General features: G+C 47.1%; 1 protein-coding gene across 3 annotated transcripts in view; it reads right to left on the reverse strand.

Moving 5' to 3' along the window:
* The window catches only part of SMC4 (structural maintenance of chromosomes 4), a 318,061-nt gene that overhangs the window by 163,836 nt on the left and 129,522 nt on the right, over nt 1-24,703 (reverse strand). For all 3 annotated transcript variants that reach the window (XM_029617081.1, XM_029617080.1, XM_029617082.1), the window contains exon 13: nt 19,844-20,005. In XM_029617081.1, the coding sequence (XP_029472941.1) occupies nt 19,844-20,005 (162 nt within the window). The remainder of the gene's footprint in view (nt 1-19,843; nt 20,006-24,703) is intronic.

Here is a 24,703-nt window from a genome sequence, read left to right on the forward strand (position 1 = left end):
ATCCTGGGACGCTGATTCAGTTGTCGATGACCTTCGATGTCGATGTCTATGTTTCGACTTTTGCGGGTCAACGGATTTCGTCGATGTGGACGAGGAGGACGAATGATCCCCTGACGGTCCCGGGGTGGACTTTTTAAGCAATAAGCGCTTTGTCGCTCCGGCCGGAGACGATTTTGATGACGTCAAAGGCGATGGTATTAATTGAAGGTGGAATAAATGTTCCATCTTTTCTAGTCGAGATTTTCTTTTTTTCGGCATCATCTCAGCACATTGCGGGCAATTTTGTACGTCGTGTTTTTCACCGAGACAGATAACGCACTCGAGATGCGGATCGGTTAACGACATCTTACGGAGCATACCGGACATTTTTTTAAAACCGGTAGCCATGTTGCGATCGACGGCAGTCGAGGCAAAAACGGAACTTTGTGAGAAAATTATTTTCTCCAAATGAGAAGAAAATGAGACCGAGGTACTCACCAGCCGGTGAAGGAAAAACCCCTTGAGAGATTGTGACAGAGAATATCTGAGAGGTATGACTGTTAAGTCACCAAAGTTTTGAGAAGTTCTCAATGGCTCCTACACCATGATGCGAACTGCAGCACGGAAAGACGAAGACTGAAGAGAGACACCTGTGGCAGAGAATATCATAGCATGCTGGGCATGCTCAGTGGCCTCACAGGACCAGTCAAAAGTTTCTAGAAACTTTGACAGAAAGCTTTCCCGCCTTAGGGCTCCGTCAGTGACGTCACCCATATGTGAGGACTAGCATCCTGCTTGTCCTGGGATAATAGTTGTTAACTGAGGATAATGCCAGGCACAAAACGCTTGGGATCTTCCAGTTCATAGAGCCTCTTAAGGAAATTGTGGCAGTCCCGGTGCACAAGATCCTTAAGGAGCTAATACTGAGGATACGGCAACACCCCCCTCAGAATCCTGCCTATTAAGAAGGCAGACGGGGTCTCTCTCGTCCAGAAAGATGCCTGATTCGGTAAGCGTCAGCTACCCTACCAGTCAGTGGTGGTCAAATCTGCCCTCAAGAGGGCCAAGTGCTCTTGGATTCATTCCCCTCTGTGCCCCTGGGAAAGATCATAGCGTGACGGATGCTCTTGGGAGGAAAGTCTTTCAAGGAGCGTTGCTCATTTGCCAAAAGATCTTCATTCAAAAATTGGAAGAAGGATCCAACAGAAGAAAATAGGATAAAGCATAAGTGTTGGCAAGTTAAATGTAAGACATTGATAAAGACAGGCTGAGAGAATTTTGAAAAGAAGTTGGCCGTAGAAGCAAAAACTCACAATAAAAACTTTTTAAAAATATATCAGAAGCAGAAAGCTTGTGAGGGAGTCAGTTGGACCATTAGATGATCGAGGGGTTAAAGGGGCACTTAGAGAAGATAAGGCTATCATGGAAAGATTAAATGATTTCTTTGCTTCGGTGTTTAATAAAGAGTATGTTGGAGAGATACCCGTTCCAGATAAGGTTTTCATGGGTAATGATTCAGATGGACTGAACCAAATCATGGTGAACCTAGAAGATGTGGTAGGCCTGATTGATAAACTGAAGAGTAGTAAATCACCTGAACCGGATGGTATACACCCCAGGGTTCTAAAGGAACTCAAAAATGAAATTTCAGACCTATTAATAAAAATTTGTAACCTATCATTAAAATCATCCATTCTACCTGAAGACTGGATGATAGCTAATGTAACCCCAATATTTAAAAAGGGCTCCAGGGGCAATCCGGGAAACTACAGACCGGTTAAAGCCTGACTTCAGTGCCAGGAAAAATAGTGGAAAGTGTTCGAAGCATCAAAATCACAGAACATATAGAAAGACATGGATTAATGGAACAAAGTCAGTATGGCTTCACCCAAGGCAAATCTTGCCTCACAAATCTGCTTCACTTTTTTTGAAGGAGTTAATAAACATGTGGATAAAGGTGACCCGGTAGATGTAGTGTACTTGGATTTTCAGAAGGCTTCTAGGAAAAGTAAAAAGTCATAGTATAGGTGGCGATGTTCTTTCGTGGAATACAAACTGGCTAAAAGACAGGAAACAGAGTAGGATTAAATGGACAATTTTCTCAGTGGAGGGAGTGGGCAGTGGAGTGCCTTAGGGATCTGTATTGGGACCCTTACTTTTCAATATATTTATAAATGAACTGGAAAGAAATAAGACGGGTGAGGTAATCAAATCTGCAGATGATACAAAATTGTTCAAAGTACCGTATTTTTCGCTCCATAAGACGCACCTGACCATAAGACGCACCTAGGATTCAGAGGGGGAAAATTAAAAAAAAAAAATGTGTGCGCTAAAACGGCTCTGTCCCCGGGCGTCTGTGTGTCTTTTGGAGCAAATTAGGGGAGTGCATAACTTTTTTTCTCCCCATTTTGTTTTTGGGTCTGGGGAAAGCCATGTCGGTCCACTCCCCAGATCAGAAAACTTTTCTTTCTCTGGCAAACCCCCCCCCCCCAAAAAAAAACCCCATCCCAACCCTTTAAATTAATTAACAACCCCCCCCCCCCCCACCCTCCTGAACCACCCTTCAAGACCTGCCAAAAGTCCCTGGTGGTCCAGCGGGGGTCCAGGATCGGTCCGGGAGCAATCTCCTGGGCTTGGGACGTCGGCTGCCAATAATCAAAATGGCGCCGACGGCTCTTTGCCCTTACTATGTCACTGGGGCCGACCAATGGCAGCAGTAGCCCCTGTGACACAGTAAAAACAAAGGGCCGTCGGCTGCCAGTAATCAAAATGGCGCCGACGGCCCTTTGCCCTTACTATGTCACAGAGGCTACTGCTGTCATTGGTCGGCCCCAGTGACATAGTAAGGGCAAAGGGTCGTCGGCACCATTTTGATTACTGGCAGCCGATGGCCCAAGCCCAGGAGATCGCTCCCGGACCCCCGCTGGACCACCAGGGACTTTTGGCAGGTCTTGGAGAGGTCAGGAGGGTGTGGGGGGGGGTGTAGTAAATTAAGTTGGCAGGTCTAGGGGGAGTCAGGAGGGTGGGGGGGGGGGGTTTGTTAGATTTTTAAATTTTTTTTATATTCGCTCCATAAGATGCACATACATTTTCCCCCCACTTTTGGGGGGAAAAAAGTGCATCTTATGGAGCGAAAAATACGGTAGTTAAATCACAAGCAGACAGACATAAATTGCAGGAAGACCTTGTGAGACTGGAAAATTGGGCATCGAAATGGCAGATGAAATTTAATGTGGATAAGTGCAAGGTGATGCATATAGGGAAAAATAACCCATGCTATAGTTACACAATGTTAGGTTCCATATTAGATGCTACCACCCAGGAAAGAGATCTTGGCTTCATAGTGGATAACACATTGAAATAGTCGGTTCAGTGTGCTGCAGCAGTCAAAATAGCAAACAGAATGTTGGGAATTATTAGGAAGGGAATGGTGAATAAAACAGAAAATGTCATAATGCCTCTGTATCGCTCCATGGTGAGACCCCACCTTGAATACTGTGAACAATTCTGGTTGCCGCATCTCAAAAAAGATTATAATTGCGATGGAGAAGGTACAGAGAAGGGCGACCAAAATAAGGGGAATGGAACAGCTCCCCTATGAGGAAAGTCTAAAGAGGTTAGGACTTTTCAGCTTGGAGAAGAGATGGCTGAGGCGGGATATGATAGAGATGTTTAAAATCATGAGAGGTCTAGAACGGGTAGATGTGAATCGGTTATTTACTCTTTCAGATAACAGAAAGACTAGGGGGCACTCCATGAAGTTAGCATGTGGCACATTTAAAACTAATCAGAGAAAAGTTCTTCACTCAACGCACAATTAAACTCTGGAATTTGTTGCCAGAGGATGTGGTTAGTGCAGTTAGTATAGCTGTGTTTAAAAAAGGATTGGATAAGTTCTTGGAGAAGTCCATTACCTGCTATTAATTAAGTTGACTTAGAAATTAGCCACTGCTATTACTAGCAACGGTAACATGGAATAGACAGTTTTTGGGTACTTGCCAGGTTCTTATGGCCTGGATTGGCCACTGTTGGAGACAGGATGCTGGGCTTGATGGACCCTTGGTCTGACCCAGTATGGCATGTTCTTAGGTTCTTACATTGCTACCTACCAGCTCTACATTACTTACGTACTCCGGTATAAAAAAAATCTATAAATAAATAAATAAATACATGAGCCAGTACTCTTAGGGACATTTGGAAGCAGGTGCAGGAGGTGACAGAGCACCTGCCTCAACAGCAGCAGGACAAAATTATGTCGTCGGTGCATAAGGGTCTGGAGTGTGCAAAACATGAGGTTCAAGCAATCTACAATATTTTTGAGATAGCATCAAGAGTCTATGCAGCGGGAATCCGTGCCTGCAGAATGGCATGGCTGACCAGAGGTACAGGAATGACTAGCTGATGTACCATGTACACGGAAGAATCTCTTCAGAGACAGAGTGAGGGACACTGTGGCCCAACTTCAGAACCACCATGAAACCCTCCAACAGCTCTCTGGATCCATTATCCTCTTCTATAAGACCGGCAAGACAGGGGCCCAGAAGCATTTCTTTCACCATAGTAAGTACTACCCTCCGCCCCCTATCTCCTGTCCACACCATCAGGGCTCCCCTGGCAATCACAGGCAGCAGAGGGCCCCTAAGCCCCAGCCAGCTCCTCAGTTAACTCCAGGGATGGGGTTTTGACTGAGTCAAAGAGAGCATAGGCCAGTCGCCTGTACCCAGAATGGTGGACCCACCGGTCAGGGGCAGGCTGCGGTTCTTTGCAGACCATTAGCCCAGTGTAAGCTCAGACCAGTGGGTTTTTTCCATCGTTCATCAAGGATACCAATTGAATCTAATGGGTGTCCTGCCAAATTGCCCTCTATGCCCATTTTGGGGGCCGGTAGTGCATCAGGAGGTATGACTAGTTGAGCTCTCCCTCTTAACGTCCAGGGCGATCGAGCTCTTCCACCAGGGCAAAGAGGGCAGGGATTCTACTCCAGGTCCTTCCTGATCCCAAAGAGAACAGGAGGCCTTAGTCTCATCCTAGACCGGGGGATCTTGAACAAGTTTCTTTTAAAAAAAAAAAAAAGGGGCTGGCTATGCTCCTTCGAACTAAAGGAAGCATACACTCACATCAAGATCTTCCCCAGTCACAGGAAGTACCTCAGATTTATGGTGGGAAAACAGCACAGTAGAAGGTGTTGCTATTCAGGTAAGTGTCTTCAGAAAATGTCTGGCACACCTCCACAGGCTGGTAGTGCATGTTTTCCCTTATTTAGATGATTTGCTGGTCAAGAGCACATCTTGGATAGGGGCCGTCCAGTCCATGCGCTTGACCATCCAGATGTTAAGAGTCCCTAGGAATCGTTCTCAACTACCCAAAATCCCATCTCAGCCCATCACTTCAATTGGACTTCATAGGAACCTTGCAAAAAATGGCTTAAGCCAAGGCCTTCCTCTGCCTCATTAGAGAGCAGTCTCCTTTTTTATTTTAATTTTTATATTACTTTTTTGCACTTTTTTCAGCATTTCAAAGCAATTACATTCAGGTACTGTAGGTACTTCCCTGTCCCTAGAGGGTTTACAATTTAAGTTTCTATCTGAGGGAATGGAGGGTAAAGTGACTTGCCTTCACAATCATCACAGTAGAGATTCAACAGAGCCAGCAGGTGCCAGCTTGGCACATATTGAGGTTGTTGGGCATACGGCCGCAACCATCCATGTCACTCTTTGGCACGCTTACACATGTGCAGAGCCCAAAGGAACCTGAGATCACAGTGGCGCCAGGCCATTCAGAGCCTCCAGGATAGCATCCGAGTCACACTGTCTCTCTGGGACTCCTTGTCTTAGTGATGCGTACTTTCAAATCTGGAATGGGGGACCTCATTTCTTGAAGTCTCCCTTCTCAAACTTTCCTAACCAAGGATGTATACACCCTAGGGTGAAAAGCTCATGAAGATGGACTCAGCATCCAGGGTCTCTGGTCTGCTCAGGACTGTTCTTGTCAAATCCACTTCCTGGAGTTTCAGATGATCAGGTACACACTATGGGCATTCAGAAATCGGCTGCCCAACAAAGTTGTCCTGATCCATACCAACAACCAGGTAGCCATGTGGTATGTCAACATGCAGGGAGGCACAGGATCATATATTTCCTGTGTCAGGAAGTAGTCCAGATCTGGTTATGGGCCCTGTCCCACAGGATGGTGCTCAGGGCTAAGTACCTTGGCTAGGATGGAGAGCGAGGTATCAGACAGGCTGCGTCGAGCCTTCAGAACTCACAAGCCGTCCCTGAACCAGGGGATAGTGAATTGGATATTCCACTTCTGGGAGAGCCCGGACATAGATCTGTTTACATCTCCTTGCAACAGGAAGGTGCCTCAGTTCTGCTCCCTGTACAGGTCAAACCAACCTTGGATGCCTTTGCCCCTCATTGGGGCATGGGTCTTCTCTACTTGTATCCTCCGATTCCCTTAGTGGTGAAGACTCTCTTGAAGCTTCACGAGGACATGGGGGACTATGATCCTTATAGTCCCTTGTTGCCAGAGACAGATCTGACTTCCACTCCTACGAAAGTTGTCCATCCAGGGATGAATCAGTCTGGGGACTTCCCCAGATCTCATCAAGCAAGATTAAGGCAGCCTGTAGCATCCCAACCTCCAGGCCCTGTCACTCTCAGCCTGGATGTTGAGAGACTAATCCTGGAGCCACTTGATCTTTCAGAGGATGTCTCTCTGGTCCTGGTGGCTGTTCTAGTAAGCTTTCCACTAGAAACTTTTGGACTGACATGGAGGAGGTTTTCAGTGTGGTATGAACAGAAGGCCCTAGATACGTTCTCCTGCCCAACACAAAAACTGCTTGATAAACTTCTACACCTATCAGAAGCTAGCTTAAAAACAAACTCCATTAGAATTTATCTCAGTGCAACTGGTGCATACCACCACAGTGTAGAGATGGTGCATCCATCTCTGTACAGCCTATAGCTGTACAATTCATGTGAGGCTTGCTTCCATTGAAGCCTCCCCTAAGGCCTCCCCCACTGGTGTCTTGGGACCTTCAAGGTAGTGTTAGCTCACCTGATGAAAGCTCCTTTTGAGCCACTGTGAACCTGTAACCCGATGTACCCGACCTGGAGGGAGCAATTACTACTTACCTGATAATTTCCTTTTCCTTAAACCAGTCAGATGAATTCAAGAATAGTGGGTTATGCAACGCTACCAACAAACAGAGACAGAGCAAATTGATGTACAGTGCCTGAATGTAATCCACTTTGAAGTACTGAAAAAAGTGCAAAAAGCGCAATATAAATAAAATAAATAAATAATAAATATTGCTGCGGTGGCATCAGCCTGCCAGTATTCTCTTCAAAATAAAACTGTGGACAGTTTAGCAAAAACATGATTAACAACAGATACCATTTCAGTACTCAGCCAACAAGAAACACTGAGCTCAGACCCGCGGCTTGAAAAAGCAAGTTTGCTTACCGTAAACTGTGTTTACACCGCAGGATGAATTAGCCATGCTGTCATGGGAGTCCCAAGCTCCCGATCACGTTATTTGTGATACTTATAGATGGATGTGATCTGAAGAATTATGGTAGTCACCGTGGACTGGAGGATAGAGATTGCAGGATTGCTTGCCCTATCTTCGCATCCGTAGTTGCTTGTTGATCAAGGCAGTAATGTGATGAGAAGGTATGGAGGGATGACCATGTAGCTGATTTACAAATGTCTATGGGTTGTACGTTTCGAAGGTGTGCCCATGAAGTCGCTAATGCTCTGACCTGGTGAGCCTTGGGAATAGAAGACAGATGTAATTTGTTTGTCATAGCAAAATTGTATGCATTGTACTATCCAGCTAGAAATGGTACGTTTTGACACTGGAAGTCCAGGTGCTTTTGGATTGAATGATAGAAATAGTTGAGAGGCTCGGTACTCCGATTTTGTTCTTTGTAGTAAGCTAGCGCTCTTTTACAATCCAGGGTATGGAGTAACTTTTCCCTATCATTGGAGTGAGGTTTAGGGAAAAAGATTAGTAGTTCTATGTTTTGATTGAGATGGAACTGCGAAACTACCTTTGGTAAGAAGGATGGGTGAGTTCTGAGAACCACTTTTTGGTGATAAAATTGTAAGTATGGAGAATAATGGACTAATGCTTGTAATTCGCTGACTCGTCTTGCAGATGTTACTGTTATTAGAAACACTACTTTCCAAGTAAGGTACTTTCTATGTGCTAAGTCCATGGGTTCGAAAGGGAAAAGCATGAGTTTTTCCAGAACTATGTTGATATTCCATAGAACTGGAGGTTTTGAAACTGGAGGTCAAAGATGAGTTAAACCTTTGATGAAACAAGATAGTAAAGGGTGATTGGATATCAGGATATTATTTATTGGTCTATGATATGCGCTTATGACACTGAGATGAACTCTAATGGAAGATGTATCTAGTCCAGTTGCGTACAGTGTATGAAGATAATCCATTAGTTTCTTCAGTGGACAGTCATTGGATATGCACCAAGTAGAGTATTGTTTCCATTTGTAGTTGTAATTTCTTCTTGTTTTCCTGGATTCTAACAAAATGAATTGTGTGGAAGTGGAAACTCTGTTCTGTTAAAACGAGCGGTTCAACCACCATGCTGTCAAATGGAGAGATGCGTGCAACGGGTGTAGAAGCGTCCCATGATCCTGTAGTAGCAGATATGGACGATTCGGTAGTTGTATTGGTTCTTCTAGAGACAGTCTGAGAAGGAAACTGTACCATGGTTGCCTTGGCCAGGCCGGGGCAATGAATATCAGCTGAGCTTTGTCTGCTATGAACTTTTGAATTGTCCTTGTTATTAGTGGTATGGGAGGGAAGGAGTACAGGAGGCTTGTCATCCAAGGGATGAGAAAGGCATCCTGAGCTATCCTGAGTTGGGTTGGTCTTATTGAGCAGAATTTGGGAACTTGAGCATTGATCTCCGTTGCGAATAGATCTATCGAAGGTGTTCCCAATTGCATGAAGATGTTTTAGGCTATGTCTGTGTTGAGTGCCCATTCGTGAGGATGAAAGATTCGACTTAACCTGTCCGCTCTTGTGTTCGCCACTCCCGGAAGGTAAGTAGTTTGCAAATGTATGCAATGTTGATGAGCATGTTGGAAGATGAGCAATGTCTCTTTGCACAGGGACCATGAACCGGACCCTCCTTGCTACTTGATTGTCCGTGTAGATCATGACTCTGCGGCCCCATAGGTAGTCTTGAAAAACTTGCAAAGCCTTTCGGATCGCTCTGAGTTCCAACAAATTTATCTGCAGGGTTTGCTCTGCTATTGTCCATAATCCTTGCGTTTCGTACATCTCTAGATGCGCTCCTCACCCCTTGCAAGATACGTCTGTGGTTAGGACTGTGTTGTGAGGGGGAGGACTAAATAGTGCTCCCTTGGAGAGGGTGGAGTGTAAGAGCCACCATGTTATGTCCTTTCTCATCTCGGTTGTTAGCACTATTGTCTTTGTTAACGGTTGTGTGTGTTTCCACTGTCGTTTTAGTCCCCACTGCAGACGTCATGTGTAGTCTGCTATTGGGAACTGTAAAATTGGCTGCCGCCATGTGACCCAAGACTACTGGAACGTGTCTCGCTGAGGGTCTTTGAGTGTTGTTCAAGCGATAAAGAAGCTGACGTAGTTGTAATATTCTGCTCAGAGTGGTATCGACATGCTCCTATAAACTGTAGCTTTTGTGTTGGTTGCAGATATGATTTCTGAAAATTGATCACTAGTCCTAATGCTTGTAAGCATTGTATTACTCTTTGGATATGATCGATCAATATATCCCAAGTCGATGCTATTATTAGCCAGTCGTCCAGATATGGAAAGATTGTCATACCCTGTTGTCTGAGATGAGACACCACCACTACCATGCATTTGGTGAACACCCTGGGTGCAGCCGATAATACAAAGGGGAGTCCTTTGTACTGGTAGTGCTGATGCTTGTACCGAAAACATAGGTAATGCCAAGAGGATGGATGGATTGGAATGTGAGTGTATGCATCCTTCAGATCGATGGAGAACATCCAGTCGTTTGGTTGAATTAGAGGAAGAATTGATTTTAAGGATACCATTTTGAATTTCTTTGGTCTGGAATTTGCGAGTTCTCGAAGATCCAGGATGGGTTGGAGGCCACCTGATTTCTTGGGTATCAGGAAGTATGGGGAGTAAAATCCCGAGTTTTGTTGTTTCCGGGATAGTCGTTTGATGGCCTGCTGACTGTGTGGGCTTGCAATCTCCTCCGCTAGTTGTGACAGATCTCTGAATTTTTAGTGGGGGTAGGTAGGGTAATGTTGGTTTTGTTGTAAATTGAAGTTGATAACCTTGACGTACTATCTCCAGAACCCATTGATCTGAAGTAATCTGCTCCCACACTGCTAGGCAAGAATGGATTCTTCCCGGTGGTGTTAACTTTTGTGGTGGCGGCTGTATGTTTAAAAAATCGGAGTTGTTTTAACTGTAGTTGCTGGTTGTGGATTTGGTTGTCTTTGATTTCAAGGTTTGCCCCTTCATTGAAGAGGGGTATGTTGTTGTTGTGGTCGTTGATAAGATGGGTATGTTTGTTGACGGAAAGATTGATAAGATCTATAAGGTCTGCGATTGTAAGAGGATCGACGATTATAAGGGAAATAGCCTTTGAGGCAGAGTAAGCAGGTTGTGATTGCAAAGATTGTACTGCTATAGCTTCATCTTTTAGCTTCCCTACCATCTCCTGAAACCGGTTACCAAATAGGTTATTCTCCCGTACACGGCAGATTTGCTAGTTTTTCGGCAAATCTTCTCTTATGGAACTGGAACACAACCATGCTATCCTATGGGCTGCTATGGCTGTTGCTGACGCTCTTCATGATGTTTCCAGTCCTTCATATACTGAACGGAGGAGGTGCCAGAAGCACTCTTTCATGTCATGGAGCGTTTGAGGTGTTTGATCTGCCGTGGAGGAGAGCATACCCTTCGTGGCTTGGATACATTCATATAAATATAGTACCATATAAAATTGGTGATGCATAATTCTAGTGTTTAGGATCACATTTTGGTACACTTTCCTGCCACACTCGTCCAGATAACTATTGTCTTTGGTCGGTGGATATGCAGAGTGATTTTTTGATTTCTTGAATCGTTGCATCGCCGATTCTACTATTATGGACGCATGAGATAGCTGTGTTAACGCATATGGCGGGTCTTTCCTCATCCAAAATTTGATGTCGGTTTTCCGTGAGACCGCAGTCAGAGATTGAGGGGTTTCCCAGGATTTTTGAGGAACACTGTGTAACAAGTCTTGTGGTGGTAATGAAGTGGGTTCTCCTGGAATATCAAAAATTTTTAGAAAACCCAAAGGTCTCTGATCTAGGATCTGATTCCTTTTGTACATCTAAATGTAGTATGGTACCCAACTTCTCCAAGAACCGTGGATATGAGAGGTCTTCTGGCGGAAAATATGGTTCTTGTGGTTGTTCGTGTGGATCTGAAGGAAACCCCGACGATGAAGGAGATGTAGGTAGAGATGTGGAATCCCCCTGTGTGTCCTGTTTTGTAAGTGGAGATGGAGACCGGTCTGGAGCCGGTGATATTGTAGGGTCTACCGATGGTTCCGGTGAAAGATGAACTCTCTGTTCTCCAGAGCCCTTCGATGGCTGATTTGACATTTTGAAAGAGGCTTCTAGAGTTTCATAGAAATCCGCTAGAGATTGTGATAATTGCCAAAAATCCTCCGTTTAGGAGACATGACAGTTTTACCAGTATGTTGTGGTGACGGTTCAGCCGGTATTAGCGGAGACAATGGAGGTGGAACAAGCTTTGGTTTGTGAACTGTATCTCCTACTCCTTTAGAAGAGCTACTTGAAGAGATGGATGCCTGAGAAGATGTGAGATATATGGGCGACTTATGTGAATGTGCCCTTATGATACTTACTCCTAGAAGAAATGGAGGTAAAAGGGCTGACTTCCCAGTCTGAGGCCTTATGTGGAAATGATTTATGGTGCGAATGATATTTGTCCCGATGTGTATGCACTGGTGGCACCTGAGTTTTATCCCTTGATAGAGACCTTCTCTTATGCTTAGGTCTAGATCCCGTTGATGAAGCCTCGGAATGTCGTGGCGTAGATTCACAAGAGGTGGAATGGGATAATTGTGGAGATTAGCGCCTCCGCTTTAGGTCACTTCAGCTTGTATGTGTTCTCTTTTGTCTGTGTACAGGCGTAGGTGTTTGCCGGTCCCGTAATGGACTCTTTGATCCGTTTCGGGTATTTGATGGTCTCGGCGCAGACGTCTTTGGCGCCGTACCCTGCACAGAAGTCTTCGGCGCCGTTCTGGTCTGCGCCGATGTCCTCGGCGCCATAGTATGCTTTGACGTTCTCGGCGCCGCGCTGTGCACCGTTTTCGACACCATGCTTTGCGCCGTCTTCAGCGCCGGTGTTTACGAGCCCTGCACCGGAATTTCCGGTTCAACGGTTCTTTTCCGAGACGGCGTCGTACGGTCATGCGGCCCCGGCCGTTTTGTTGAGGTCGATCGGTCCCGATCGATTGGATCAGATCCCTGATCCAATGGCCTCCTTTGTTTCGTTACCTCTTTCCATCCAGGCCTGGAGGGATGAGGATCCCACAAAGCCACTCTCTTGTGAGGGGGAGCAGGTCTCTTCACCGATCCCGGTGAGAAGTGAGCCTCAGACGGCTCCGAGAGGCTGAGAAGCTCCTTCATGCAGTAGGCCTGTTGTCTTTGGGCCCGAGGGGACATGTGAGCACAAAATTCGCATTCCCCCGCGTTATGGGTGGCACCAAGGCAACGGTAACATCGGTCATGGCCATCCGTGACAGACATTACCTTGCCACAGCGACACCTTTTGAATCCTGATTAGGACATCTGAGGAGAAAAGTAGCTCCGCGTGTGATCCCACGCGCGGAAAGAACAGACTGAGCAGAAATCTGTTACTTTCCTGCGCAGGAACACACGCGCAGCCGCAGAGACTAAAAAGCTAAACCTCTGCTTAATAAAGCTCCGCCTCCCAGACCTGATTGACAGATCCCATGACAGCATGGCTAATTCAGCCCTATCAACGGGACACCGGACGCTCAATTTTGCCAGCGTTCAGTATCCGAACCCGTGGCTGTCAGCGGGCTCGAGAACAGCCACTGACAGCCGCCACTCCTGTCCGAAAAGAGGCAATAGGAACGCGCTAGTGTCCCTAGCGCCTCTTTTTAGTGTCCCTAGCGCCTCTTTTTAGTGTCCCTAGCGCCTCTTTTTACCGCCAGGGCTAATTTAAATAAATTTATTTACTGTATCGCATGCACAAGAGAGTGTCCTGTGCGCTCGCCCGCTCTCCCGCGATTTTTACTGTATAGGCCCGAATGTAAATTAGAAAAAGAAAAAAAGACAAAAACCCAGGAATACTTCACCACAATTATAGCACCTAATCCAATAGGAGTCTGTCAGGAATGTGATTTGAGAAATACTCGTAATTGCGTAGGTTCAAAAATACATATTTAATACCAGAAAAGAAAACCAAGCATTTACATGGATATCTCAACAATACTTTGGCTCCTCGTGACATAACTTCCATTCTTATTTCAAGAAATTGTTTCCTATGTAATTGGGGGACCCTTGTTAGATCTGGATAGATCCATACTTTCTGGCCATGAAACATTAAGGAATGTTTACGAGAAAAAAATCTTAATACAGCATTCTTATCAGACAAAAACGTAAATGAAAGCAGTAAAGTAGCTCTCTGTATCAATTCAGTATCGATGGAAAGTTTTAGAATATCAGATACATTTAAAGAAGATTCTATTTGTTGGACTTTGGACTATCCCTTATCAAGCTCATTCACAGGTAAATAATAAATTCTTGAAATCACAGGTAAAGAGTCCAGAGAGTCCCAATATTTGGGTTAAATATGACAAACATTTCAAGAAGTATTATCTGTTTAACGTATGGAAAGCAGAGTTGCTTACCTGTAACAGTTGTTCTCACAGGACAGCAAGAGGTTAGTCCTCACATATGGGAGACATCATCAGGATGGAGCCCAATCACAGAACACTTTTATCAAAGTTTCTAGAACTCTGACTTGGCACAGTGAGCATGCCCAGCAGGGCTGTTTCCTTCAGTCTCGTGCATAGTAAAAAGTGCGTACAAAAAATAAAACAATATCGCAAGCGTACCCAACTCCGTGGGGTGGCGGGCGGGTTCCGTGAGGACTAACATCCTGCTGTCCTGTGAGAACACCTGTTACAGGTAAGCAACTCTGCTTTCTCACAGGACAAGCAGGATGGTGGTAGTCCTCACATATGGGTGAATAGCGAGCTGAGAATGCCTGAGCAATGTACCAAAAGAAACCAAAGACGTGCAACAGGCACAACAACAGGGGTGACTTTGGAAGAGGGCATCCTGAAATTCCCAGCGGGCTGCTGGAAGGAAGTTGGGTATTAAGCTGAGAATAAATTGCGCAGAACAGACTGGCCAAAGATAGTCTTGGGTGCTAGCTTTGTCCAGGCAATAATGAGCTGCAAAGGTATGGAGAGAACTCCATGTAGCAGCCCTGCAGATGTCAGCAAGAGGTACAGACCGAAGATGTGCTACCGACTTTGCCATTGCTCTAATGGAGTGCGCTTTAACGCGTCTCTGGAGCGGAAGGCCTGCTTGCTGGTAGCAGAAGGAAATACAGTCCGCCAGCCAGGAGGAAAGGGTCTGCTTTCCCACTGGGATTCTCAGTTTTATTTTATCAAAGGAGACAAATAGCTGTGTGGACTTCCTATGGCCTGCAGTGCGTTCCAAATAAAAGGCTAGCGCATGCTTGCAGTCCAAGGAATGCACAGCCCGCTCACCTGGATGTGAGTGGGGTTTTGGAAAGAAAGTAGGCAAAACTATGGATTGATTTAAATGGAACTCAGAGACTACGTTCGGTGGAAATTTAGGATGAGTGTGAAGAACCACCCGATCATAAAGAAATTTTGTGTACGGGGGGGGGGGGTAAGTAACCAGCACCTGTAGCTCACTGATTTTGCGAGCAGACGTCAAAGCAAGAAGGAAGAGCACCTTCCAAGTGAGATACCGTAACTCGCAGAAGTGCAGAGGCTCAAATGGAGGTTTCATGAGCCGTACTAAAACCACATTAAGGTCCCAAGCATGGGCCGGGGATGAAGAGGGGGCTTGAGGTGAAGCAAGCACTTCATAAAGTGCGCTACTAAGGGTTGCGTCGAAATAGAGACATTCCTTATACCTTTATGGAAGGCGGCCACCGCACTGACGTGCTCTAATGGAGGAAGTTTGGAGACCCAAATCTGAGAGGTGCCAGAGGTAGTCTAGAAACTTCATTGTGGGGCAGGTAAAGGGATCTAACTCCTTTGATGTGCACCACAACGAAAACAGTTTCCATTTAGAATGATAAGATCTTCTAGTAGAAGGCTTTCACGAAACTACTAAGACCTGGGATACAGAGTCTGAGAGGTTGAGGGGCCGCAAAGTTAGCCTTTCAACATCCAAGCTCACAGCGCCAGAGTCTGGAGGTTCGGATGTCACAGGTGCCCAGCGTTCTGAGAGATCAGTGACAGATCCGTGCCCAGGCGAATTTGCGGGTGGACGGAGAGGTCGCGAAGGATGGGAAACCACACCTGACGCGGCCAGTATGGGGCTATGAGAATCATGAGACCTTTGTCTCGACATAGCTTCACGAGAGTCTTGCTTATGAGTGGAAGTGGGGGATAGGCATACAGGAGACCTGTTGTCCAAGAGAGAGCGAACGCATCCCTTGGTGGAGTCCTGGGACTGCGACGTATGGAGCAGAAGTTGTCCACTTTGTGATTGTGGATCGACGCAAAGAGATAAATCGTTGGATACCCCCACTTCTGGAATATGCGTTCCTCCACTGCAGGGTTCAGAGACCACTCGTGGGGTTGAAATTTGCGACTGAGTTTGTCCGCTAGTACATTGTCCACGCCTGCCAGGTAAGTTGCTCTCAGAAGCATGGAATGAGATAGAGCTAGAGCCCAGATTTGCGCTACCTCCTGACAGCAGGTAGGAGCCGGTTCCACCCTGCTTGTTGATATACCACATCGCCACTTGATTGTCCATTTGGATTAGGATTGCCTTATTGGATAAGCAATCTCTGAAAGCTAGAAGGGTATATCTGATATTGTGCTTTTGCTGCAAACCAGGTTCCCCGAGTCTGTAGGTTGTGGACATGTGCTCCGCAACCCAGGGTAGAAGCATCTGTAGCCAGAATAATCTGAGGTTCTGGAGCTTGGAAGGGTAATATCCCATGAACAGGTTGGATTCCTGGACCCACCAAGCTAGTAAGACGAAGCTACCTGGTGACCTGGACAAAGTTGGACATTGGCTGGTAGGCCTGAGACCACTGGAATTTTAAAATCCATTGCATTACTCGCATGGCCATCGGTGTAAAATGGACCAAGGACGCCATGTGGCCTAGCAAGACGAGAAAACGACGAGCAGTCGTGGTTCGGCGAGACTGTATAGTGTGCGCAAGCACTGCAAGCATATGAGCTCAGTCACTTGGAAGAAAAGCATTTGCTTGGATAGTGTCGAGATCTGCTCCAATAAAGGAGAGGGATTGGGATGGAGTCAGATTGGATTTTTGATAATTCACTAGAAATTCGAAGGACAGTAGTAGTCGCAAGGTTAGATGGAGGGATTGAAGAACCGCCTCAGACAGAGCCCTCAGTAGCCAGTCGTCTAGATAAGGATAGACGTGAGTGCCCAGTCGCCTTAAGTATGCGGCTACTACTGCCAGGCATTTCGTGAAGACCCGAGGGGCAGATGCCAGGCCGAACGGAAGCAATCGGTACTGGAAGTGCTTGTTTCCGACGAGGAACCGGAGGTATTTTCTGTGGGACGGGGTAATTGCTATGTGCATACACGTGTCTTTTAGATCCAGAGAGCAAAGCCAATTTCCCTGTTGAATCAGAGGGGGGTAGAGAGCCCAAGGTTACCATACTAAACTTTTCCTTTCGTAAATACTTGTTCAAGGCCCGAAGATCAAATATCGGACGAATGCCTCCGGACTTTTTTGGTATCAAGAAGTACTGGGAGTAAAAGCCTTTTCCCCTTTGCAGAGAAGGTACTTGTTCTATGGCACTGGCTTGAAGAAGGGATTTTATTTCCTCCTCGAGAAGTGGAGAGTGGTCGGCGGAACTCCACGTCGGATGAGGCGGGGAGTCCGACGGAATGGACAGAAAGTTGAGATGGTAACCTTGAGCTATTACAGATAGGACCCACTGGGCTGTGGTGACCGTGTGCCAGATGTTGAAGTGGCAGAGACGGCCACCCATTGGTAATTGCGGCAGTGGCGGAGGTGGACATTTGCTCTCTATTGGGCAGTCAAACACCAGAGTAAGGACCAGGCTGTGGAGGAGGCTGCGTCTTCTGAGGCCTAGGCTGGCGAGATTGAGACTTCTGATATGGTCTAGACGGGCGAGACAGAGTCTGAGGTGGGTAGTACCTGTGTGCCTTAAAGGTGGTTCGCTTAGCCTCCTTATGGAATGGGCGTTTAGAAGAAGTGGAGAACTCCATGTGCACAGCCGAGAGTTGCCATAGCGTCTCCTTATGGTCTTTAAGTTGAATGACAATCTCCTGAATTATCTCACCGAATAGGTTATTTCCTGTACAGGGGAGGTCAGCTAACCTCTTGAACCTCTTAATGCAGATCCGAAGACTTGAGCCAGGCCCATCTCAGAGCACTTATCCCAGCTGCTGACACGCTGGTGGCAGTGTCAAAGATGTCATAAACGGAGCGCACCTCATGTTTACCAGCATCCAGACCTTTCTTCAGAATGGCATTGAGCTGGTCCTGGAACTGGTCAGGAAGAGTATCAGAAAGATCCTGGATCTGGTTTGAACAGGTTCCTGCTGTATTGCTAGATGTAAAGCTGATAAGTGTTATGTTTTGAGGTGTTTGGAGTGGATTCTTGGGTATTGTGGGGATGACCTAGCCCACGGGGAGGAGCCACAGTACTAGTCTATACTCAAGATGCACAAACACAGAGTTCTATCTTTTATTGTACAGCTGATGTATACCACCAGAGGTGGCAGTGGTGAGGTGATGCAGAGGTAGCAGTGCAGGGACCCAAGGCAGAGGGAACCCGTCTCACCGAGATGGTATAGGGACTTCCAGGTGCAGGTTCCCAGCGGTTTTCGTGCATAGCGGCAGCCGTGGGCAGGATTCTGAATCCATCTTTCTTCACTAAGGAAAACGAAATTATCAGGTAAGTAATTTCTTCATTTCCTAGCGTGTAGCAGATGGACTCAGGACCAATGGGATGTACAAAAGCTACTCCCGAACCGGGTGGGAGGCTGCCCGTGGCCCACTTAGTACTGACCTTGCGAATGATGTGTCCTCCCTGGCCTGAACATCCAGGCGGTAGAACCTCATGAAGGTGTGGATAGAGGACCACGTCACCGCCCAACAGATCTTGGTGGGTGACAGCATCTTGGTTTCTGCCTAGGATACTGCCTGGGCCCTTGTGGAATGGGCCTTGACTTGTAGAGGTGGAGGCTTGCCTGCCTCTACGTAGGCCGCCTTGATTACTTCTTTGATCCAGCGGGCTATGGTTGCCCGTGAGGCTACTTCCCCTTGCTTATTCCCGCTGTGAAGGACAAAAAGATGGTCCATCGTTCGTACGGATTATGATCTTTCCAGGTATCTGACTAGGAGACTGCAGACGTTAAGATTGCTTAGAAGGCGTGAGTCTTCAGAGTCCTTATGGTCGTCTGGAGATGGCAGCGAGATGGTTTGGTTTAGATGGAACTGAGAAACCACCTTTGGAAGGAAGGCGGGGACAGTGCGGAACTGTATGGATCCCCTAAACAAAGTACACACTTGAGGTGTGGATCTGTAATGGACATTGTCCGATTACAGTTGGGACATTTTTTAAATACTGTGACCATATTTTATCGTCGACAGCGTCGATGAAAATGAGAGGAAACCATTTTACTCAAAGAGTAAAAAAGAGACTAAGATTTACTCACCAGCCGGTGGAAACCTGAGAGACACTGATATGGGAGAAAATAAATGGTTGTGAAATCTGATTTTTAGTCAGACAAAACTGTGAGGAAAACTCACAAAGGCTCCTGCTCCGCAATGCCTACAGCAGCGCGGAAAAACGAAGGGAGACCCATGTGGCAGAGAATATCATGGCATGCTGGGCATGCTCAGTGGCCTCACAGTGCCAGTCAAGTTTCTAGAAACTTTGACAGAAAGTTTTCCACACTATGGCTCCATCAATGATGTCACCCATATGTGAGCACTAGCATCCTGCTTGTCCTGGGATAAGAGGAATTATATTCAGACAACAACCAACAAGGAGTGAATGGCACAGGCTGGGTAAACAAATAAGCGTGGGAGTAGCTTGCTTATTGCAGCAGTTACTGCTCCTAGCCAATTAAGCTAGATACTTCACTTAGATGCGGCTCCAGCACTGCTCTCTGCAACAATGGCGGAGGTGGAAGGCAACTGGAACCAAAGAGTTACTAATAAGGGCCAAGAGTAACAGATAAGTATGAGAAAGAAAGAAAAAAAGTGTGAAGGCTTGCTAGGCAGACTGAATGGGCCGTTTGGTCTTCTTCTGTCGTCGTTTCCATGTTTCTATATTTAAGCAATGATCTGTGATGTGTGTTCATAATTTATCCTCTAAATATTTACTGGTATTGAAACGTAGCCTAGTGCATTGTTAGCTATCACAAAAACTTAGCTAATACAAATAAGCATTTTAAACAACTCAGCTTTCATTAGTTTAACTCTACTAATAAAGTTGATAACTGTTCACATGCATTTTCATTGCAGGGTATAAAACAGAATGTTATACAAGTACTGTTCAAGAAACAAAAAGAAATGTAGTAAGAATAATTACCTTGTCGAGTCCAATAAATGTTGCAACACCAATATTTTGCTTTTTCAGGAAATGTACACATTCTTGAGCTGTATCAATGGTATCTACAACAATGTGATCTAAAGCACCACAAGATGATGAGATGGCCACATCATATTTCTCATCAATTGCTCCCAAATCACCCTAACAGAGAACATACAAAAAGCAACATTTTTTCATTTTAATCATTTAGCAAATGACCACCTTTCTGTACTAAGTTAATGGAGTTAAACAACTGTACATGTAAGTTCTTTATACATAAAAATACTATCATATGTTAACTTGGCACACATTAAAAAGGGCATTCTTCTGTTTAAGTTAAGGAAACTGCCTTATGCCTTAGGGAAAACATTTCCTTCCCTGATAATTTTCTTTCATTGAGTCCTACCAGACCATTGGGTTCTCCTCTCCCTACCAGTAGATGGAGGCAGAGAACAGTTTTTCTGAAATCACCTGCAGCACTTCAATATTTCTGTACTAAAGCAAAGAAAAGATTAACAGAACCCTGCCTCCCCAACAAGCAAGGGACTGAAGATGGGCCCCTAAGAGAACCTGCACTTTATATAAAACTAGGGATTGAATCACAAAATTATCAACTTGAAAACAACCATATGAAGCAAAAAACTTATACAGTGTAAAGTAGTATGTTTGCTAAAGAAAGGGAGAGAACCTAGACTGGTCTGATAGGACACAAGGAAAGAAAACTGGCTGGTAAGAAACCAAATGTTTCCTTATTAATTCACCAGATTAGTCCAAACCATGTGGGATGTATCCAAACAATCCTTACTGTTGAAAGGAAGACGACATACCTACCGTATTTTTCGCTCCATAAGACGCACCTGACCATAAGATGCAACTAGGATTCAGAGGGGGAAAATTTAAAAAAATAAATAAAATGGTGTGCTAAACCGGCTCTGTTCCCGGGCGTCTGTGCGTCTTATGGAGCAAATTAGGGGAGTGCATAACATTTTTTTTTTGTCCCCATTTTGTTTTCGGGAGGGCCATTTTGGTCTACTCCCCAGATCAGAAAACTTATCGTTCTCCTTCTGTGGGAAAATAAACCCTCAAAAAATCCCCATCCCAATCTTTAAATTTAATTAACTACAACCCCCCACCCTCCTGACCCCCCCAACACTTGCCAAAAGTCCCTGGTGGTCCAGGAGCGATCTCCTGCACTTGGGCCGTCGGCTGCCAGTAACCAAAATGGTGCCGACGGCCCTTTGCCCTTACTAATTCACAGGGGCCAACCAATGGCACTGGTAGCCCCTGTGACATAATAAGGGCAAAGGGCCGTCGTTGCCATTTTGATTACTGGCAGCCAACGGCCCAAGTGCAGATCTCTCCCAGACCCCTGCTGAACCACCAGTGACTTTTGGCAGGTCTTTGGGGGGGGGGGGGGGGGGGTTTGTAGTTAGGTTTGGATTTTTTTTATGTTCGCTCCAGGTTAGTGCCAGCAGCCTGTTTCCACTCTACTTAAGGTGGCGCCCATCCTTTCGAGAAAGGGCCACCCCCCCCCCCCCCATTCCACAAATGATGCCTTTTTCCTGCACCATAGTCTCATCTTCACTTTGAGACTCTGGAGCTCTCCTTGCTTCTGGGGTCTTGCACCTGGAACAGGGAGTAGTTCTGAGAATGCAACAGGACAAGAAGCTGCAGGGGAAGACGGCAGACCCCAAAATGGCCGACGGGCCGCCGAGCCCCGGCCAGCCAGGAAAAGAAAATTAGGTCTTACCTTCGGTTAATTTTCGTTCCTGTAGTACCAAGGATCAATCCAGACTCCTGGGTTATGCCTCCGCACCAGCAGGTGGAAACAGAGCAAAACTTGGCGAGCTCCACTATATATACCAGGGTGCCACCCACAGCCTGCCAGTATTACTCAATGTCAAACCAGTGGATATTCCACTATAAACTATATACACTAAGAGCAACCAGGGAACCCTCGGGTCACTTCCCCCTCGAAGAACCAGACCCGGAAAATGACCGAATTGTCAGTGAAATGCAACAGCAAAAAAACCTTTCGTCCAACACAGCGGACTCTCCGAACTTACTGTAGTCAAAGAAAAACAACGGGCGGGACTCTGGACTGATCCTTGGTACTACAGGAACGAAAATTAACGAAGGTAAGACCTAATTTTCTTTTCCCTGTACGTACCGGATCAGTCCAGACTCCTGGGATGTACCAGAGCGCACTACTTAGGGAGGGAAACGGAGAGGCCCGCTCTCAAGACGCCTGCTCCAAAATTTCCCTCTCTGGGATCCCGAACATCCAATCTATAATGACGCGCAAAAGTATGCAACGACTTCCAGGTCGCTGCCCGGCAGATCTCTAGAGGCGAGATCTGATGAAACTCTGCCCAGGAGGCAGCCTGCGACGGCGTAGAGTGTGCCTTTATCCCTAAGGGTAGAGGACGTCCTGCCAGAAGATAAGCAGAATTGATTGTTTCCTTCAACCAACGGGCAATGGAGGTCTTAGAAGCCATGTTACCCTTTTTTGGACCACTCCAAAGAAAGAATAGATGATCCGACGTCCGGAAGGCGTTTGTGACCTCCAGGTAGCACAAAAGGACCCTACGCTTGTCCAACTTCTTCAGGTCCTTGGAGGACGCATCCGCACGGTCAAGATGGACAAAAGCTGGGAGATCTACCTACTGATTCAGATGGAACGCCGACACCACCTTGGGAAGAAAAGAAGGGACGGTCCGGAGGGAGACCCCAGACTCCAAAATCCGTAGGAAGGGTTCCCTACAGTAAAGGGCCTGAAGTTCCGAAACCCTCCTGGCGGAGGTGATCGCCACCAGAAAAACCGTCTTCAATGTGAGATCTTTCAAGGTGATCCTCTTCAATGGTTCGAAGGGAGGCTGACACAGAGCCCTAAGAACCAAATTTAAGTTCCAGGATGGACAAGGTGGGGCGAGTGGAGGACGCAAATGCGTTACACCCTTTAGGAAACGTATCAGGTCGGGATTGGAAGCTAAAGGCCACCCATCCACGGAACCTCGCAGGCAACCGAGGGCCGCCACCTGAACCCGCAGAGAACTACAGGACAGCCCCTTAGCGAGGCCATCCTGCAGGAAAGACAGGATATCAGTAATGGCAGCCTGGGTAGGACGGACCGACCTAGGCACGCACCAGGATTCAAAGACCTTCCAAACTCGCATATAGGAATGAGAAGTCGACAGCTTGCGGGAACGAAGAAGGGTGGCTACCACCACGTCCGAATAACCTTTTCCTTTCAACCAGCGCCTTTCAAAAGCCATGCCGCTAGACAGAAGTGATCTGCCTGATCAAAACAGACGGGTCCCTGATGTAGGAAATTCGATAACGGCAGTAGCCGGAGCAGCGCCTCCAGAGCCAGATTGAGTAGGTCCGCAAACCAAGGCCTTCGCGGTCACTCCGGGGCCACCAGGATGACCTCCGTGGGGTGATTTTCTATGCGACGCAGGACTTTTCCTATGAGTGGCCACGGGGAAAAGACGTACCGGAGGATTGACGTGGGCCAGGGGAGTGCCAGAGCGTCTACCCCCTCCACCCTGGTTCTCTGCGGCGGGCGAAGAAATGCGGCGCTTTCACATTCTGAAAGGTCGCCATTAGATCCATGGCCGTCGCCCCCACCTGTCGCAGATGAGCTGGAAAGCGACGTCCGCCAGCTCCCATTCGCCCGGGTCGAGATGATGACGGCTCAGGAAGTCCGCCTGAACGTTGTCCACCCCTGCGATATGGGACGCGGTGATCTGGAGTAGATGCTCATCCGCCCACTGCATTAGTAGCTGAGCCTCCAGGGCCAGTGGGCGGCTCCGGGTTCCCCCCTGACGATTGATATAGGCCACCGTGGTCACATTGTCCGATAGTATTCTGACCGCTTTTCCCAAGACCAGGGGCAGGAACGCCCGTAAAGCCAGGCGTACCGCCCTGGTCTCCAAACGACTGATCGACCAGCGGGACTCTGTTGCCGACCAGAGGCCCTGCGCCGAATGTCTCATGCAGACCGCCCCCCAACCGGAGAGACTCGCGTCCGTAGTGACCACTGTCCATTCCGGAGTCACGAGGGACACCCCCTGCAGTAGCTTGAACTTCCGTAGCCACCACTGCAGACTGGAACGCGCTACCGCTGGCAAGGGCAACGTAAGTTGGAACTGGGCGGAGACTGGCCTCCAACGGGATAGCAACGCCAACTGCAAGGGACGCATATGCGCAAAAGCCCACGGGACCAAGCCCAACGTCGAGGTCATGGAGCCAATCAAGTGCAAGTAGTCCCAGGCCGTTGGTGGCCGCATCTGTAGGAAAGCCGTGACCTGATCTTGTAGCTTGCGGCAACGGTCCAAGGAAAGGAAGACCTTGCCGAGCCGTGTGTCGAATAACGCTCCCAAAAATTCCAGAGATTGTGAGGGTTGAAGATGGCTCTTGGCCGTATTGACCACCCAACCGAGAGAGCACAAGAGTTGCAGGACCCGTTGGACCGCGGATCGGCAGAGATCCTCAGACTTGGCCCAAATCAACCAATCGTCCAGATACTGATGGACCAAGAGACCATCCCGACGTAGGTGGGCCACTACCACCACCAAGATCTTGGTGAAGGTCCTGGGAGCTGTAGCGAGACTGAAAGGCAACGCTTGGAACTGAAAGTGTTTTCCCAGCACAAGGAACCTGAGATATTTCTGATGGTCCTTCCGGATCCCGATGTGCAGGTACGTCTCTGCGAGGTCCAGGGAGGCCAGAAACTCCCCCGGATGGACAGAGGCGATTATGGATCTCAAGGTCTCCATGCGGAAGCGCTGGTTCCAGAGACAACGATTGACCCCCTTCAGGTCGAGGATGGGACGGAAGGTGCCTTCTTTCTTTGGC

The sequence above is a fragment of the Rhinatrema bivittatum genome, chromosome 9 (assembly GCF_901001135.1).
Source record: "Rhinatrema bivittatum chromosome 9, aRhiBiv1.1, whole genome shotgun sequence".
NCBI lineage: Eukaryota > Metazoa > Chordata > Amphibia > Gymnophiona > Rhinatrematidae > Rhinatrema > Rhinatrema bivittatum.